Source organism: Trichoplax adhaerens, genomic scaffold (genome assembly GCF_000150275.1).
Source record: "Trichoplax adhaerens TRIADscaffold_17 genomic scaffold, whole genome shotgun sequence".
Lineage (NCBI taxonomy): Eukaryota > Metazoa > Placozoa > Uniplacotomia > Trichoplacea > Trichoplacidae > Trichoplax > Trichoplax adhaerens.
The window spans coordinates 698926-715796 of NW_002060959.1; the positions used below are offsets into that span (position 1 = coordinate 698926).

At 34.9% G+C, this 16871-nt stretch overlaps 3 protein-coding genes across 3 annotated transcripts; 1 reads left to right on the forward strand and 2 right to left on the reverse strand.

Moving 5' to 3' along the window:
• Positions 1-2118: 2118 nt before the first annotated feature.
• Positions 2119-7338, forward strand: TRIADDRAFT_60736 (uncharacterized protein; the record flags this gene model as incomplete). The annotated part of the gene is made up of 6 exons (XM_002116665.1): positions 2119-2163; positions 2993-3602; positions 3788-6313; positions 6391-6451; positions 6560-6659; positions 7270-7338. The coding sequence occupies 6 exons, from the start codon at positions 2119-2121 to the stop codon at positions 7336-7338; spliced, it is 3411 nt and encodes a 1136-aa protein (XP_002116701.1).
• Positions 7339-7673: 335 nt separating this feature from the next.
• On the reverse strand, positions 7674-9440 carry TRIADDRAFT_60737 (uncharacterized protein; the record flags this gene model as incomplete). Its single annotated transcript, XM_002116730.1, has 9 exons — positions 7674-7841; positions 7982-8071; positions 8146-8206; positions 8354-8410; positions 8510-8575; positions 8680-8795; positions 8942-9004; positions 9181-9256; positions 9379-9440. The coding sequence occupies 9 exons, from the start codon at positions 9438-9440 to the stop codon at positions 7674-7676; spliced, it is 759 nt and encodes a 252-aa protein (XP_002116766.1).
• A 172-nt stretch (positions 9441-9612) lies between these two features.
• On the reverse strand, positions 9613-14873 carry TRIADDRAFT_60738 (uncharacterized protein; the record flags this gene model as incomplete). Its single annotated transcript, XM_002116731.1, has 19 exons — positions 9613-9748; positions 9865-9954; positions 10102-10211; positions 10630-10697; positions 10815-10956; positions 11058-11204; positions 11343-11455; positions 11605-11660; positions 11810-11904; positions 12265-12330; positions 12414-12497; positions 12610-12687; positions 12783-12869; positions 12965-13018; positions 13121-13219; positions 13357-13441; positions 13565-13731; positions 14223-14282; positions 14697-14873. The coding sequence occupies 19 exons, from the start codon at positions 14871-14873 to the stop codon at positions 9613-9615; spliced, it is 1914 nt and encodes a 637-aa protein (XP_002116767.1).
• Between the last annotated feature and the right edge of the window lie 1998 nt (positions 14874-16871).

Sequence of the window (16871 nt, forward strand, 5' to 3'; positions counted from 1 at the left end):
GTGCATCCAGTGGTCGGGAAGTCATACTATTACTGTGGTGGTCACCCACTGTATGCGCATGTAGGCTAGTATCCAGTGGATACTATGGCGATTGTTGCGTAACCACAGGATGTCCACTCTCTCACTCCGCCTGCACTATATTGGACTGGATAAATGAGCGTGAAAAAGCAACAGACTACCGAGTACAAAGACATTGGTTGTTGTCGTTGTTGTTGTTGTTGTTGTTGTTGTTGTGCGAGGTCATCAGTCCACTCGTTGTCCAGCCTACAATGCAAGGACCTCATTTAAGTCTCATTCTTCGACACTAGACTGTATATCGCTGTGGCCTTGTGTTGAATCTGCAAGGAAACGCAGATGCTCTGTCGAGCAGTGTTTGTACGTCAAACTGCTGTATAATATTGTCCATCTCCAACCTGACTTACTGTAGAAGGCAAAGTGGTTGGAGTAAGAACTGTACAGTGCGTAGTGTCGAGCAGTGCTTCAACAGAAAGAGAGATCTCCAACCTGACTTAGAAGGCAAAGTGGTTGGAAATGGAATGGCGACTGGCTCAGTCTGCACCAGTAGCTTGAAGTAAGAACTGTACTGTGCGTAGTGTCGAGCAGTGCTTCAACAGAAAGAGAGAGAGAGTGATGCGAAAACTGCTCTACAGTATTTCGAGCTGTGTTTCAACAGAAAGAGAGCAATGGCAAACTGCTATACAGTACAATCTCCAAGCTGACGTTGAACCAGGGGGTTAAAGTGGTTGCAAATGGAATGGCGGACTCACTCCGACTGGCTCAGTCCAGCTTGAAGTAAAGTACTGTACTGTGCAGTACGTACAATGTACAGTACTCAATCGTGTACTGTACACTGTACAGTATACTGTGTCCAGTTTGCTTGTCTACTGTCACACTGTGCAGTACGTACAGTGTACAGTACTCAATCGTGTACTGTACACTGTACACTGTGTCCAGTTTGCTGGTCTACAGTACTGTACTGTCACACTGTGCAGTACTGTACTGTACAGTACTGTACAGTACGTACTGTACAGTACTCAAGAGTTTACTATGAACTGTGCACTGTACACTGTGTCCAGTTTGCTTGTCTACCGTACTGTACAGTACTGTACAGTACTGTACAGTACTCTCTACAGTACCGTACTGTAGACCATAAAGGTATTGAACGGTTTGAACCGGACCGAATCGAACCGAACTCAGGTCGAACTGTATGCCTTTGGAGTCATCGTCCTGTCACTGTATTCTACAATGTAAAGTACTGTAAATACGGTACTGTAAGTAGTGAAAGGTTCAAGTTTGGACTCTTTTAAAGCCAACTGCCATTGGAATGCCTTCAGAAGCCATTTTACCGCCTTGATAAATCATTTTTCTGCCTTGATAAATCATTTTACTGCCTTGATGTAACTCAGTTGTAAGCAGCAATTTCACCAGTAGGCTCACAGTACAGATAGACTCAACAAGACACTTTTCCTATTATTGTATATCAGACTATATCCAAGTGTAAAAGGGGGAAATAAAAGGTATCTTACCATTCTCTACCGCTGTCGTACTATCTTTCTATACGCTGGACTGGACTGGATCACTGACCGTGTACACTGTACTACCTATTGGCAATGCTGTAGTCTGCGGTCCGTACCGACGGATGTCCGTGCCGAGAACACCGTTAAATTCCATATTTTCAAAAAAAATAAAAACATCGACTGGATTACAAGGACTTGCAACGACTCTCCCAATTGCAGACTACTGTACAGCTGCTTGTTCATCAAACGCCAAATCAACTTGTACTGCTATCTTGCCATCATTCCAATCCATTCACGTATTCTACACTTGTACTACTGCATAGCTTGATTGGACTTGTCAACAGCGAATCAATCGCCAATGCATTGGATCATCATCCCATGAATTACTAGACAATCCGTCAAGTAGTATCATCGTGAAAATTGAAGGCAATCATTGAGGGATTAATTAACGTGAAATTGAATAGCAACAGAGTCTTGTTAAGATAGGATAAGTTGCAAACGTGTATCTTATCCTATTGCGTAGTCACTGTTTTCACCGACAAGGGCTAGTGGATCTATGACGTTATCATCACAACGTTACTTCGTCTTCCCATAATTAGACATGGATATAGTCAAGGAAACTGAAAATCAACACACAATCCAGAAGGTAAATAGCATCAATGACGTTGTAAGATTGCCATACTGTAAGTTATCCTACACATCCATCGTTTTATTCATTGCAAGGTATAAAAATCCAAATTGGCAATAAAGAAAGTGATGACAAAGATTGATCGCCTACGTTAATTTATTATAATATTATGACTATCAGTCATCATCGTGTCCAACCAGAAATTAAATTGAACTTAGGCCAACTCTTTGTTCATCATCGGAATGTGCCTATCCTCATCCTTGTCGCGATCATGTAGGATAGGGCATCGTGTTAGCCTAGACAAAAAGTAACATAGTGACGCATTAGCTCTTCAATTCTACTTCTACTGTATTAAATAAACTATCAACCTTTTTTTTAAAGTAAGGCAAATGAGTAGTTTTAGGCCAAGGTGGAAATTTTTGTTGATCAGTCCCTGGCCGTGTTCATTAATTAAAGACACCCTAGAAAACTTCTCTACGGTCTCTATAATTATTAATATTATTACAATATTTAAAATGGTCCTAATTCAAAGACTATGTCAGTATTCGATAGCTCCATATTATATATTATTTCTTGAGAGTTTATATCCGTTATATCAACCTGTAGCAAAACAATGTTGTTAGCAATACAGTACGTTGACTCTGTTAATACTGATAATCAATAAGACTTATTCGATATTGATAGCAAGCTGTCGCCTTAAGTACAGTACAGTATGCATTATTCCTTGCTGACAGGCATATTTTGCACTCATCATAACACGATCAAACGCCATTATGTTTATTGATCATGTTTCGATTTCTCGATTCTATTGCTATGAATATTTGATCATCCAATTTTGTCATGACAGGATACTCAATTCACTCCTCCCGTTCAATCTGCTACCCAAGAGAGTCCTCCACATCAAGAGAAAGTTGAATCATTGGACGACGTGAAGACTGACGAAATACAGGCAAAATTATTCAACGCTAACGATGTTGAGGAAGACGATCACGATAGAAACTCTCAATCCACTAAAATGGATACCAACCAAATCACTGAACAGCAATCAAAGGAGAAGCAAAGTGGTGAATATGTGCAAGACGGACGTTCACTAACCGATCAAATAGTCATGGAGCATGATAGGAAGCAGGATACTAACGATGACAACGACTTGATTCAATTTGATGACGATCATGAGAAAGATCCTGCTATGGTAGATGAATCCAACATCAATTTAAAACATCAAGAACTCGTACATCCAATTTCACACCATTCAAATCCCATGGCGAATGCAACTCTTGAAGATGAACAAGGTGCAACTTCTCCAACGTCCGCCTACCTTCAAGATGAAACCAAGCCAAAACATGAAACTGATCGACATGATGAAGAGTTGCCAATGAAAATTGACACCACTGACGACCAAGAGGACAACAACATTAATCCATTGAATAGCAACTCCCGTGATGATCCTCTTTCGGGTTTGTTTTGAAGTTAAATTATTTTTATACTGCGTATAAATCATCTAGCGTAAACATCAATGTAACAGATAGCACTTTGAAGTGTTTAAATCACCGTAATCCTGTACGTATTTTTGAACTACTTTCTTCAACAACGTCTATCTCTCAATTCTATTTCAACATCGATCTTTCAAATTTCTATTTAGACTCTGCCGTCACCAATCCTCCTTCGACCACAGAGGATGCTAAGTACGAGAGTAGCGATGCCCTAAAAGTGGATGATTTAGTCTCTAAATATCTTGGCAGAAACTTTGAACTCATTAAACTAGAAAGTAATCAGTCTTCCCTTAACAATGAATTAAATCATCCAGACAATAATTTACACCCTAGCAACTTCAAGGAATTAAGTCCTGGCACCTATAAATTAATATCGCAAATTAATCAGCTATTGGACCAGAACAACAAAATCCAATTAAATATAGGTGATGAAAGTTTACAATTTTCAACTGCGGAGGCTATAAGGCCGGATGGCCAACGTACAAGTAGGCCTATGCAGGGAGAATATGCCGATCTGCTATATCAATTAGAATCTGATCGTAAAAGATTAGATACCTCCAAGGATAAAAACTCGCTATCGAAAGAATCCAATGTAGATTTTATGTCTAGTAGAGTTGCGCAAGATGATCAAGGCGATAAAGAATCCTCTGATAAGGCAATAGAAGTCGACGCTCAATCAAAGCTCTCGTCGTCATTCAATAAAACTGTTGAAAGCTCTATACTTTTCAAGCCAAATTCACCTTTAGATATACTCTCGTCTTTACATTCACATGATCTGTCATCGAAAGTGACAGCTGCCAATAGTAGATCGTTTGGTAGAAATGACTTTAATCATACAGACGACAACTCTACAGAAAATAAATCTCGCAAGAGAGATTGGACCAATTTAGAAAAAAACGTATTCAACGAAAATTTAACCGTAGAAAATTCATCTGCAGATGTACAAAATGCAAATAAAAAGGAAAGTAAATCAAGTTATTTGCATTCATCTTTAATACCACAGGAGCGAAATAGGCTCAGTGACGAAGAAGATACTGATCTAATTAAGCCTCTGAGAAATAATTGGATCAACAGCAAGCATCAAAATCCCATGCACCGACCATCTGGAGAATCCAGTACAAAATATACAGGATCACCGTTAAAGACTTGGCGTAACGAATTTGAAGATCTTAGTAGTTCTGATGATGATGACTATAAAATATCAAATTTGCCAAATTCTGATAGTTTACCCCTGTCAAATGTTGCTGATATCATTGCAAAGTATATTCGTCCCCTAAATCCAATCTATAATGTAAGCATATCTACAGAAAGTAGCCGATCATCTCAAGTAAGATCACCTCTGCTTGATAAATCCAACAAACTTCATAACCGATATATGTTGAATTCGGAAAGTGACTCTGAAACTTCTGACGGAATTGCAACTTATCGTCAAGCATATGCGGAAAATTTAAGTCGTTACTGGTCAGAGTACAAAGACTCCCGTCTACATACGGAAGAAATTTCTGAACCAGCTCAAACTTTAAAGAATTCACAACGCTATTTAACCGATTTCGATGAAATTATCAGTAATCCAACCAAACATATATTAAGTTCGTTAATAGATAATAATACGCAAAGTAATGGAATGCCAAAAGACTCGCGAAAATATAAAAGGAATGTTACTGGCAAGCATCATCGACGACATGATCAGCAATCTGGAACAGACGCAAATATAATAAAGGGAAGACGCTTCGTGAACATAAAGATAAATGCTAATGAAAGTAATAAAATAGATTATCCACAAATTCTTGAAATATCAGACAGTACAACGAACAACGAAACGTTGGATGAAAACAATGAAACAAGATCAAGTTCGGATTTAGATATAGTGTCTGATATTGAAAAGATAGTCCAAAAATATTCCTCAGGCAATTACCCAATTGTCAATAATCGAATTCGTTCTGAATACTTTAGCAATAGCAACGATAAATCAGTACAATACCATCAAAATTCCAAAATGTCGAAAAATCAATCAAGTCGCAATAAAATAATGAAAGATCCTACCAATCAGTTGCGCTCTGACGTTGGTAATGACACTCGTACAACTCATGGCTGGCTTGCCAATTATTACAACACTCAAAATGAGGAGGATAAGTTATCTCATAAGCACTCCATTCAGAAGAAGCAATTAAATAATTCTGCCAAGGCAGTTGATACTAAAGTAAATAAAAGTATTCAGACAACACTAATTGATGCTATGGGTAGTAAATTAGACCATCAGTCTAACGCGAGACCATCAGATCAAGATAAGAAACAAATGCAGAAATCGAATGAATCATGGTTTATATCATTGGACGATAATAAACCTGGAAAAAATTGGAAACATTTACCAAATGAAAAAACACCGGACTATGTATCAACAAGTCATGAAGAGCCATTGGTAGCTAATGTCTCGGCCAATAATTTAAAACCTAGTTACGCCAAATCAAGATTATTACCTCCAAAATCACTAGCTAGACTAACGCTGCAGGAAGCTTTTCAATTTTGCAAAGCCGATTTCATTGTAAGATCGAAAGTTCGACTAAAGAATGCTGAGGTTGCCGCTAAGCAACGTAGAGAAAAGGAAGAACTGTTGTTGAGGAAGCAACGGACGCACATGCAAGAAAAAGCGAAACCTACCGCTAAAGAGAACTTGGGTAATATTAAATCTTGGCTATTAAACATTATACACTCTTGCTTTAGTTCTAAAATAAAAGTATTCATTTTGAAGTAGATGATTTCTTACCCCGAAAGAGATATTTCACTAAAAAGGAAATGTACGAACAGACTAGAAGGTAAATTACTTAGCCTTACATGTCAATACAAATAACTGTGTTGCAAAATCGTCGGTACTTTCTACTAGTATTCAAAATGTTAAATTTATTTTCAATCAAATTTGTTAGATTATACAAAGAACTCCCTGAAGTAAAATTAAAAGAAAAGCAAAAAAAGATCGATGAGAAGAAAAAGGAGAATCGAATTCGACTTGCATTATATAAGAAGGTATGTTGTTATTTGCAACTACTATCATAAATACTATAGCAAAGTTGGATTACTAATGACGGTTTTACTTCATTTTAAATTTTACAGAAAATTACGAGTCGATTACACAACAGAATTCTAGCGATACATGATGTCGTTTAGGCGTTCCCGAATTCAATTAACCTTAGATATACTCTACAGACGATATAATGTAAAAATAATCTGGTTAGCCGAATGATGCACACTATAATACGTAGCAATAGTTTGAATATGATTCATTATTTACCTAGACATAGCGAGCTTCTGCGTATTCATATGCTAGCGTAATGTAAGAAGATTTTAAGATGCTATTTAACTTTTCCTGCGTATAAGTGAATTTTTTTCCGTTGTACAGTATATTTACTTCTCTCTTTTTAACGGCTTATGAAATCTATTATCGAATTGAATAAATGGAATTCGAATATTTAATTGTCAAACTTTTATGTATATCGATTACTTGTATCATACCATGCATTTCTTATAAGTAGACTTTTTCCCCTATCTCTTTAACTCAAATCCGTCATTCACTTATTCAATTAAACGTCTTACTGCCTGCATTGTAGTTAAATGGCACGTTTTATTCTTGTTTTAGTTAGTAAAACAGCGTCGTCAAGATCATAAAGAACTTGTAAATACAAAAACTGCTGCTGTATATGTCTAGCGTTAATTAAGCATTGCTTTGTACATGATATATTTAAAGGCGATATATCACTGTCGTTGCAAAATATTTAAGCCTTAGTTATAAATACCAAGATGGGGTGCAAATTAGCTGATATCTATCACAGAATTAAATTGATAATTTTTTAGACTAGCTCGATAAATTCAAATGCAAGTAAATTAATAAAAAACCAAGCAGCGGTCCATCAATGGGACGTTGTAGAAGGTAATTAAAAATCTTATAACAGAATATAGAGATTATTTAAGAATATCTCCATTGCATTCATGGATTATTCTAGTGTCTTTGATATTACTATAAATTAAAATATACAAATTTCATTAGCGACGTCTGGTACTCTTCTTCTTTTTAATCGTATTGCTGATTTCTCTTTTAATTATTTCCTTGCTTTTTCTATCTGGTACAGCTGATTCAATTAGATCATCAATTTCATCATTGTTGAAACGTCCCGTTTTGGCAAGATCGATAATAAAGCTTCTGTCATTATTCTACGATAGAAATAAAAAATCGTTCAAATGTGAGTAAATAACAGAGACCAGAAAGACATAGTTAGATAAAGACGAGTATAATCTCGACCCGTATAGAAAAATAGCTTAGTGAGTAATGAATATAGCCCTGTAGACCTTACCAGCATCTCTTTCTTCAGCTCATAATCCAACTGCTTCGTTAACTTACTAACTTGACGATTTAATTCAAGCTGCATTTCCCTTTGCAAATCCTGCATATAAAAGAGAATCATTTTTTAACGCTGCAGTAAAGGCTTGCAATCTTTCATTTATTATGATATCTTACTTGACGTTCGTATTTATGCCTTTGCTCCAGTAACATATGATTTACTACAGCAGATGGTGAGCTAAAATGAGACGGTAAAGACGAGAGTTATTATACAAACTTCAATAAATGAAATACTATCGTCGAATTGTTGCTGCTGTCTTCGTAAATCACTTTATGTATTACTACATACGGGCTATATGACTATATAAAATATGTTAGAACTTACTTCTTGCCAATGACACCAACTCCTTTAATTTCTTTCCGTAGTTTGCTTTGCAATTGCCTATATGATCAATTAAAACACATTAATATAAGTCAATAAAACTCATACCGATAAATCAATTGCATATTAAATATTCAACTTGAAGATCACAATACTGACTTTTCTCGTTGTTGCTTTATTCTCTCTACTCTTTCACGAACATCTGACATGTTTCTCTCTTTCGCCCTAATCACATCAATAAAATGATGATTAGCGATTTTTTATGACAGATAGGACTGGATGTACTAAAATTATCAAATATATTATGATGCCATCAAAATCTCCCTTACTCCTTAGCTTGTGAAAGCAGTATATGTTGCTGCTCTTTCATAGTGTCGATAATTCGGCTACTCTTTGCCTCTAGTGGAGATTTACCATCTTCGGCTATAGCATCAACCATTTTATCCTGTTTCATCATTAAAAATTGAAATAAACAAATGGTTTGTGTCTGTTATTCTAACAAAACTTTTAATCAATATTCTATTTCCTAGCAGTAAGATTCATGGATCCTATATCTTATCATCGTAAGTAGAATAATTTCTTCGAACCAACCTTGAGGCGAGCAATGGCATCGCTTTGTCGCTGTATAATCGATTGGCGTCGATTTTGTCCAAGCTATACAAAAAGCAATGAAAAAATTGAAATTTATATTTTAATTACCTTTCACAATACTAATGCTTTACTATATAGGGCGAAGCATGTACGTTACATTGCACAAGGATATCCTTGAGCAGTAATGGTAGTATACAATAATTGTATACCCCCAATAGGGTTGTGATATGTTTCCTTACCTGTAGTCGTGCCAAGAGAATACCCAGTTCTTTATCTTGTTCCTTAACCAATTCCTCTGTTTCAAGCTGTATTTTACTAAATGATGTGCGAAAAGTTATTAGGTGCAAATGAAAAGATGTAGTCGTAGCCTTTTAAATCCTTTAGAGATTCAAATGGCTATGGAATAGAATCCCAAACAAATTAATGCTTCTGCTAACCTTCTTAACCAATCTAGGCCTTCCTCTTCATCTTCTTCTATCTTATTGACTTCTTCCTGCATTGTAGCTTCCTGTTAACAATATTAGCATTGGTGATGGTGTTACAATTCGGTGTTCAAATGATATCATACGTTGCAGCTAATATTATCATGAAAAATAATAGCTTATATTGGAATGAAAATAGGCCATTTTCGAACTGCAGTGGTTTAAAGCAGTAAATGGCAACTTTAATTTTCATAAACTTGCCTGTTGTTCCAATAATTGGCGCCTTTCTTCATCAGATAAGTTGCTCATATTTGCTCGTTCCTTAGCTTGATCCTTTCTAAGATCAGTTATTTTCCCTTGCCGTTTTGCTAAACGTTGTTCTAGCCTAAAATGAAAATTTGGGTTATAATTAATATTATTTTAAGGATTAAGGAGTAAAATAGCGTCAATTTATGCAATTTTTAATGCAGTTTATAATTAATAGAAGGCCTTAAATTCTACCTTTTATGCTGTCTCATTTTTGTTATTCGTAGTTGATTATTTAATTCGTTGACTTTTTGCTTATGTTCCATTAGGAGTTGATTTTTAGTGCTGTAAACAACATTGCCAAAATAAGGTTATTTCATTTAAGCTTGGAATGATTAGAAATTGAGTTTGATTAAATGCCTTGACAAAACTAAATACTATTGAAGCCCAATACGACAATCCATATGTCTTAATTTACGTTAATTTACTTACTCTTCAGACAGGTCAGCTTGAGAGTTAAGAACTTCATTAAAAGCTTTTTCCTGTTCTTCAATAAGTTCTTGCTGTTCAAGTTTCTCATCTTTTTCTTTCTCGGCTTGTTTCTATGCGGAAAGCAGGAATTTTTCAAAATTTTTGCTGAATGCACTTGCAAATTTTCACTCAACCGTGCGAGAGCGTAACAATTTTTAAAACTACATCTTGTAATATAAGCTATTAGCGTCTATAATATCGCAATCTAGGCGACCAATGTAATGTAACTAACAGCTGAAACTCTAACATGATTAGCTGTCTAGTCATACAGCACGCGTTACTCTTATAACTGAATAAATTGTAATTTTTTATAAATGCTCATCAAATCTTATTGCTAAAGCTAGCTGACTCTAGACATGAATATGGTCTGAAGTACTCTAACACTACGAAGCCTTCATATCTACTACGCCTATATTCTGATAATACTATTAAAAGTTGGGCTAGATATTTGCTTTTATAGTGAAGGAGAAAAGTATGATGTAGCTTTACCTTCTTTTTCTCTTTCAACCTCTCCTTAAGCTTAGCTTGTTGACGACTGCGTTCATCTTCCAATTTAGCTATTATAAGATAGCAAATAATCAAGATGAGAACAATTTCATCTACTATAGCGTAGTAATTAGAACTTATAGTTCATTAATTAATGGATTAGTTTACTCTTAGGCAATTGTTCATACCGCGCAATTCATTGACATTTTCTTCATAAGTTTTCATGAGCTTAGAAGCTTCTTTATCACTCAATTTTGCCAATTCTCGCAATCCAGAGAAAAATTCGGAGTCTTTTTCAGCGATGAGATCTTGTAGTTTTAAGTTCATTCTCTACAATGAAGTAGGTAAGCCGCGTTAATTACTTCTATAATCGGTATAATTTTGACATAGCCTTGATCTAGTTTACCACTAATGTACATACACAAATTTACCTGTTTCAAGTCGTGAAATTCACGAGTTTCATTTTCGTCTAATTGGGTAGAAATATCGTGACTTTGTCTTCGTTGATCCGTTAACAATTCTTGGTATTCTGCAATAAAGCCTGTAATTGGGACAGCACCCGAACTGACAGCACGGATCTGAAATTTCAATTGGTAGATCACCACTTCAGTTAATTTAGTAGAGGATTTTTAAGCTACCAGCTTACGAATACGAATCTTTAAAAATGACCTTTAGATTTGATGAGACTGTAAGTATTTACATGTTACTAGACTTACCTTTCTATCAAATTCAGCTTTCTCTTCTCCATGCTGGATATTTAAATGTCTCATTTTCTTCTTTCTTCTTTTATTCAATTTTTGCACTAACATCTCTTGCTCTCTATCGCGTTCTAATCAAAAGGATTAAGTAAATATATCCGTCAAATCAAACTAACTTAATAAGCGGTAGGTTACAGTTTGGATAGAATTTTCGGTAGATCTAGGCAGTATTTTAACTCTCTCTATGGTAATGATCTGTATCAAAAGTAAATAAGCTTACCTTCAGTTAATCGTTTTTGCACGTTTTCGAGCTGCTCAGCAAAATTCTTTTCTATTCTATTATTGAAAATCAGGTTTAAGAATTTGTATAGCTGTACCTATGATAGTGTATCCCTCGATATCCTACTCTATCGACTTTTACGATAGTCTTAAGTTAATATCTTTATGACGTCTCGTATAAGTAACGATTTAATTAAAAATCTTACTTTGCAATATTTTCGTCGGTTAATTTCTTGTCAGCTTTGAGCTTATTAAAAATGTCCTTATGTTTGCTAACAGGAACAGTGACAATCTCTAATTCCTACAACGTGATATTAATAGTAACAATAAGAACATGATCCGAATGGTTATTCGCTGAAACTTTTATTTCTTTACTGAGTTATGATCATCAAGCTAAGACACAAAATTTGAACACCATTAAGATAGACAAAGTAACAAGAAGGAATAAAAATTCCCGTTCTGAAATATACTTTACGTTTCTATGTATTTTTAGTTGCTGTTGCAATATAGCCTAGTAATTTTTTCAACTGTATACACCAATAAAATTACGATTCTATGCCTTATTGGTTACTATTATAATGCAGCCTAGTAATTTCTTTATTCAGCCATATAGCTAATGAACGCAAGTCTACATCGATAAAAACATTTTGATTTACGGTACCTCTTCTTCCAGTTGATTTATTTTTTGTAAGGCATTTTTTCTTTTATTTAAGCGATCGACTAAAATCTGTTCAATTTGTTAAAAGATAAGATCAGTCTATAATTACTCTATCCTACTATCACCGGATTATTACAAGTCGAGTACTTTACCTGATTTTGACGATTCAGTTCTTCTTGGTATTTCTTGTCTACTACAGTCATGTTGGTAATGATTTGTCCCATAACTTCATTTATCTACTCACAGAAAAGAGAAATAGTTTCATTATAAGTGTACAGCTTTCTATGAAAATGGTTCTTAATAAGTCGTATTTAGAGTTTATTATCGCTTAAGCCGGCAATTTTTTACCTGCTCTTCAGAAAGATCTGTTGCTATGATTCGTATGTCTTCTGATGCTTTAGCTTTACAATTTTGGATTATTTTAGCCTTGATGAAGGAAAAAAATAAGCGTTACGATATAGGAAGATAAGGTTCCAAATTACTAACTTTGCTTCAGTGAATTTAATCAAGATCAAATTTACCGTTTTCTTATTCTGCTGTTTGTAGATTTCTTCTAGTTCCTCTTCTTTTTCATCAGTCATTTTAGTACCAAATCTTCCTTCAATTTCCTGTTGACATAGGTAAAGAAGGTAAAGATAAATACGACATTAATTCTCAAGCTTGGTAGATTTATAGTGGAATGGAAAGCAACTAGCTATCAAACCTTCTCCTTAATCTGCTTTTGATTTGTAATATTTTCGTTTTCATCGCTTATAAACTATATTAAATAATAACGATTTAAGATTTATTTTTTAATAGAGTGAATCATCACAACATTTGATTTTAAACAATCCGTAATTTAAAATCAGTGTATGCCTACCTGTTCATAATCTGTAATGACATGTTTAACATCGTTGTCAGCAATATGACCTTGCTCTTGCAATGTCACTAAAACCGCTTTGAGTAGTAGGATAAAAGTCTGTTCAGATAAAAGCGTTCATTAAAGATTTAGATTCAAGCAGCAAAATGTGGCATAAGACGGAAATTGTATTTATAAAATTAATAGAAAGAATACGTGCTTGTGAGTTCTTTAGATTCTAGATCTATGATTTTTACCTCTTGCTTTTCCTTGTGCATTGCAGTTTCTAAATGGGTTAAATAACGGAGATCTTGTTCTTGAAGTTCATTTTCTATTTGTTGACTGTATTCAATAGTAACCAATTATAATTAGATATATCGCATTCTTGTATTAATTCATCTATTTTCTATTCTGATAATGAAGAAAAAGGGGTGCTAGAAATGAATTCTATAACAGCAATTTTACCTTGTGGATTGTGTAAACACTGCGGTTAAGCTTTGGCTAATGTCGTGATCCTTTTTAGGCGAAGGTAAAGCCGTAGAACTTTCTACCACTGAGTTTTGCGCTGAATCTCTCATATCTGCATTATAGCTCTCATCCAATAACGGTTTTTTCTCAATATTAGATGATGACTATATGCGTACAAAAAAGGTTCAAAATAAATCATGATGAGAATTATTTACTTCATTAATTTACCAACTTTATTCATGCTTTTATATACCACGAATATAGTTGTACTTTCGAAATTAGATACTGTAGTAATAATATTAAAGTTTGAAAAATGATATTTTTTAGGGTGGAAGGAGGTGGGTTCAAGTATATTTAAAAATTTACGTGGTTCTCGTATTTTTATATACTCTGATTTAAGACATCCGATTAAGATATGTTATATACTGTATATACTTAATGTCCTATTTTATGCTATTCCTTATGAGCTACAACTCTTTCAATATTGAAGTTTTAATACGCGTATAAAAAATTTCGATTTGAACTATTTACGTATATTGAGTCCAACATTACGGAAGGTACAGAAGTCTTAAAAGTCAATAAGTTACCGTCATAAAATAGAACATAAATACCACGGAGAATAACACAGAAGATATGGCTTTCATTTATGTAGTACCTTTTTACTAAAGGATTTCATGGTGATTGCTCCTTCCTCCATAACTACAGCAGAATTGCGCTAAAAATGGAATAAAAGAACATTTCATCTCTATTCTTACATATCAGCAAAAGATTAATTTTAAAAGCAATTAAGAGTTTGACTGCATTGTTATCCATAGAATATTTTTAGTTTTTTACCATCGCGATAGTAGTATCGTGGAATAAATTATGATTTTAATTGATTCTATGTTGCTTGTACTGTAACCGTACTAGACAAATATGTGGCAAGACAACTATTTAGACTATAATATTAAACACGCGCTTGAATAATAACATTTTACAGCATCTTAAATTCAAAGAAACAGCTTGTTAACTTTGAGAAAGAAGGGAAGCTTTTTATGATCATCTTGTACAGTATTCATGTACTAGACAGGAGAGATTTTTTATTTTCAATCTAGAGTTATTACATGTTGCAATAACTAATGAAACTAACCTTTGGCTGGTTAAAAGAGCGATAAAGAGCATAACTTATGATAACACCGAATGCAACTCCAATAGCAATCCCTATGATTGCGGCAACAGTCGTCCAAACTGAATCGGTAACTTCCACTGTTTGAGATAACACTGGTACAATAATGCATCCAGGTATATTGGTAGTATTCGTTGCCATCTTTGGATTATTGTAATTGAAAAAGGATTGATTAATTAATGGACCGAATGAATAAAAAAGGGTGAGATCTTCTCTCACTTGATTTACCAAGATGCTTTATTCTACTAGATATTTAATTTCAAATAATATCCCAGGAGTGACTTTAGATCCTGATTTTCCCAATCAATATTAAAATACAACAGCAATTCAACAACTCTTGCAAGAATCCAAGCTTTTGACCAATGAATTGGACCAACGGCGATAGCACCGTCAGGAAGAAGAGTTCTGATGCTAATAATTCACTTGGAGTAACCTTTATTGATACAAGTCGGCTACGAATACGATAGTAGTGTTAGCAATAGCGTGTAATGGTATTAATCAATCGTTTGGAACCCACTTTCTAAATATATATTTCGCTTGTAGTGAGAGTATAGAAAGCGATGAAAATTATGTCATACTGTGAGCTAGTTGTATAGAGACCAGGCTGCCTTGACGTTTTTCCAAACGTAAACACGGTTGCACAGGGCAACCATTGTTCATCTTCAACGAGGTCATTCAAGCCCGCAACCGTGCCTTCTTGTGACGTCATGTGACGTCGACGCCCGAAGCGTTATCAGAGACTGCGCAGGACTACCTTCAACAGTTGGCGTGGAATATGCATTCAATATGGAAGCTAGCGATAAATGAATTAGAAATGGCGCTTGGATAGGCACAGTAATTCTATAAATAGCATGATTCTATACATGAATTTGCAACTGGAATTGAATGATTGTTGGATGGATAGATTGACAAGCACTAGACGAACACCATAGGATAGTAGGTCATGAAAAAGAGTCCAATAGCTCGTTGAAACATCGTTGAGATATCATCGATGTGGGGTAAAGTTGCCTGTTTACAACATGTCGATAGTGTGCCCAGACTAATAGATGGAGTATTTAGTTGTGTAATTTTTGTAGAGTATGGAGTGAACTATCGCATATTCATGATTAGTACAAGATACAAGTATAGCTGGTAGATGAGAAGTGGAATGAGCAAAGGATCGACTAGGGATTTATGACTGTATAATCAATGAACGTCAAAATGGTTATACGAGATATGCTCAGTGCGTAGTTAGTAAGTCAGTGATAACAGGTACTGTAAATTAGTCTAAGGTATAAGTACAGTGGGTAGACGCAAAGTCGAACGAGTGATGGATCGACTAGTAATTAATTAATTAGAATGTATTGAAGTCCTATGCCTATAGACCGTTATGACGACGTGACTTGTAAAATGGTTGGAGCAACCGAACATGTAACAGCGACTGATAATTTATGTATTACAAACTTGAAAGAAATAGAATTAATCAATACTGTGATAAAAAGTAATCAAAATATCCAGAGTCAATTGCTCAAGGTTGTACTGATCCGTCTGCATCGAACTGGAGCCAAATTTAAAGTATATTTCTTCACCATTGAAAGACATCATTGAAGGCAACACAAAGTCCACTTGCAGCGCCAGTTGTAATAAAATTCACTGTAATCGAAACGTTGTTAGATAATACTATAATAGTAGGCTATCTTATTACATTTTTGGGAGATCAGTGTCAAGACCAGAGATTGATCAAGTCGATTATAATAAGTAAAAGCTTGGCTTATAGTATACAGTACAGTACAACGATCTTATCCATTAGTGATTCGCAATCTACATTGCATATTACATATTAGCGATTACCTTATTAGATAAGGTTGCTGACGTTAACACAATGAAGATAAGGTTTCTGTACTAATATAAATCCTTCTGTATTGACGTTTGTAACTATTCATATCAATTAATGTTACAACTATAGCTGAATATCTTTCATATTGCTCAAGGCTGTACTGATCTGTCTGCATAGAATTGGAGCAAGTTTAAAGTATACTTCTTCTTCACAATTGAAAGACATCACTTAAGGCAACACTATGGCTGAATATCTTTCAAGAGCCAATTGCTCAAGGTTGTACTGATCTGTCTGCATAGTATTGCAACCAAGTTGAAAGTATA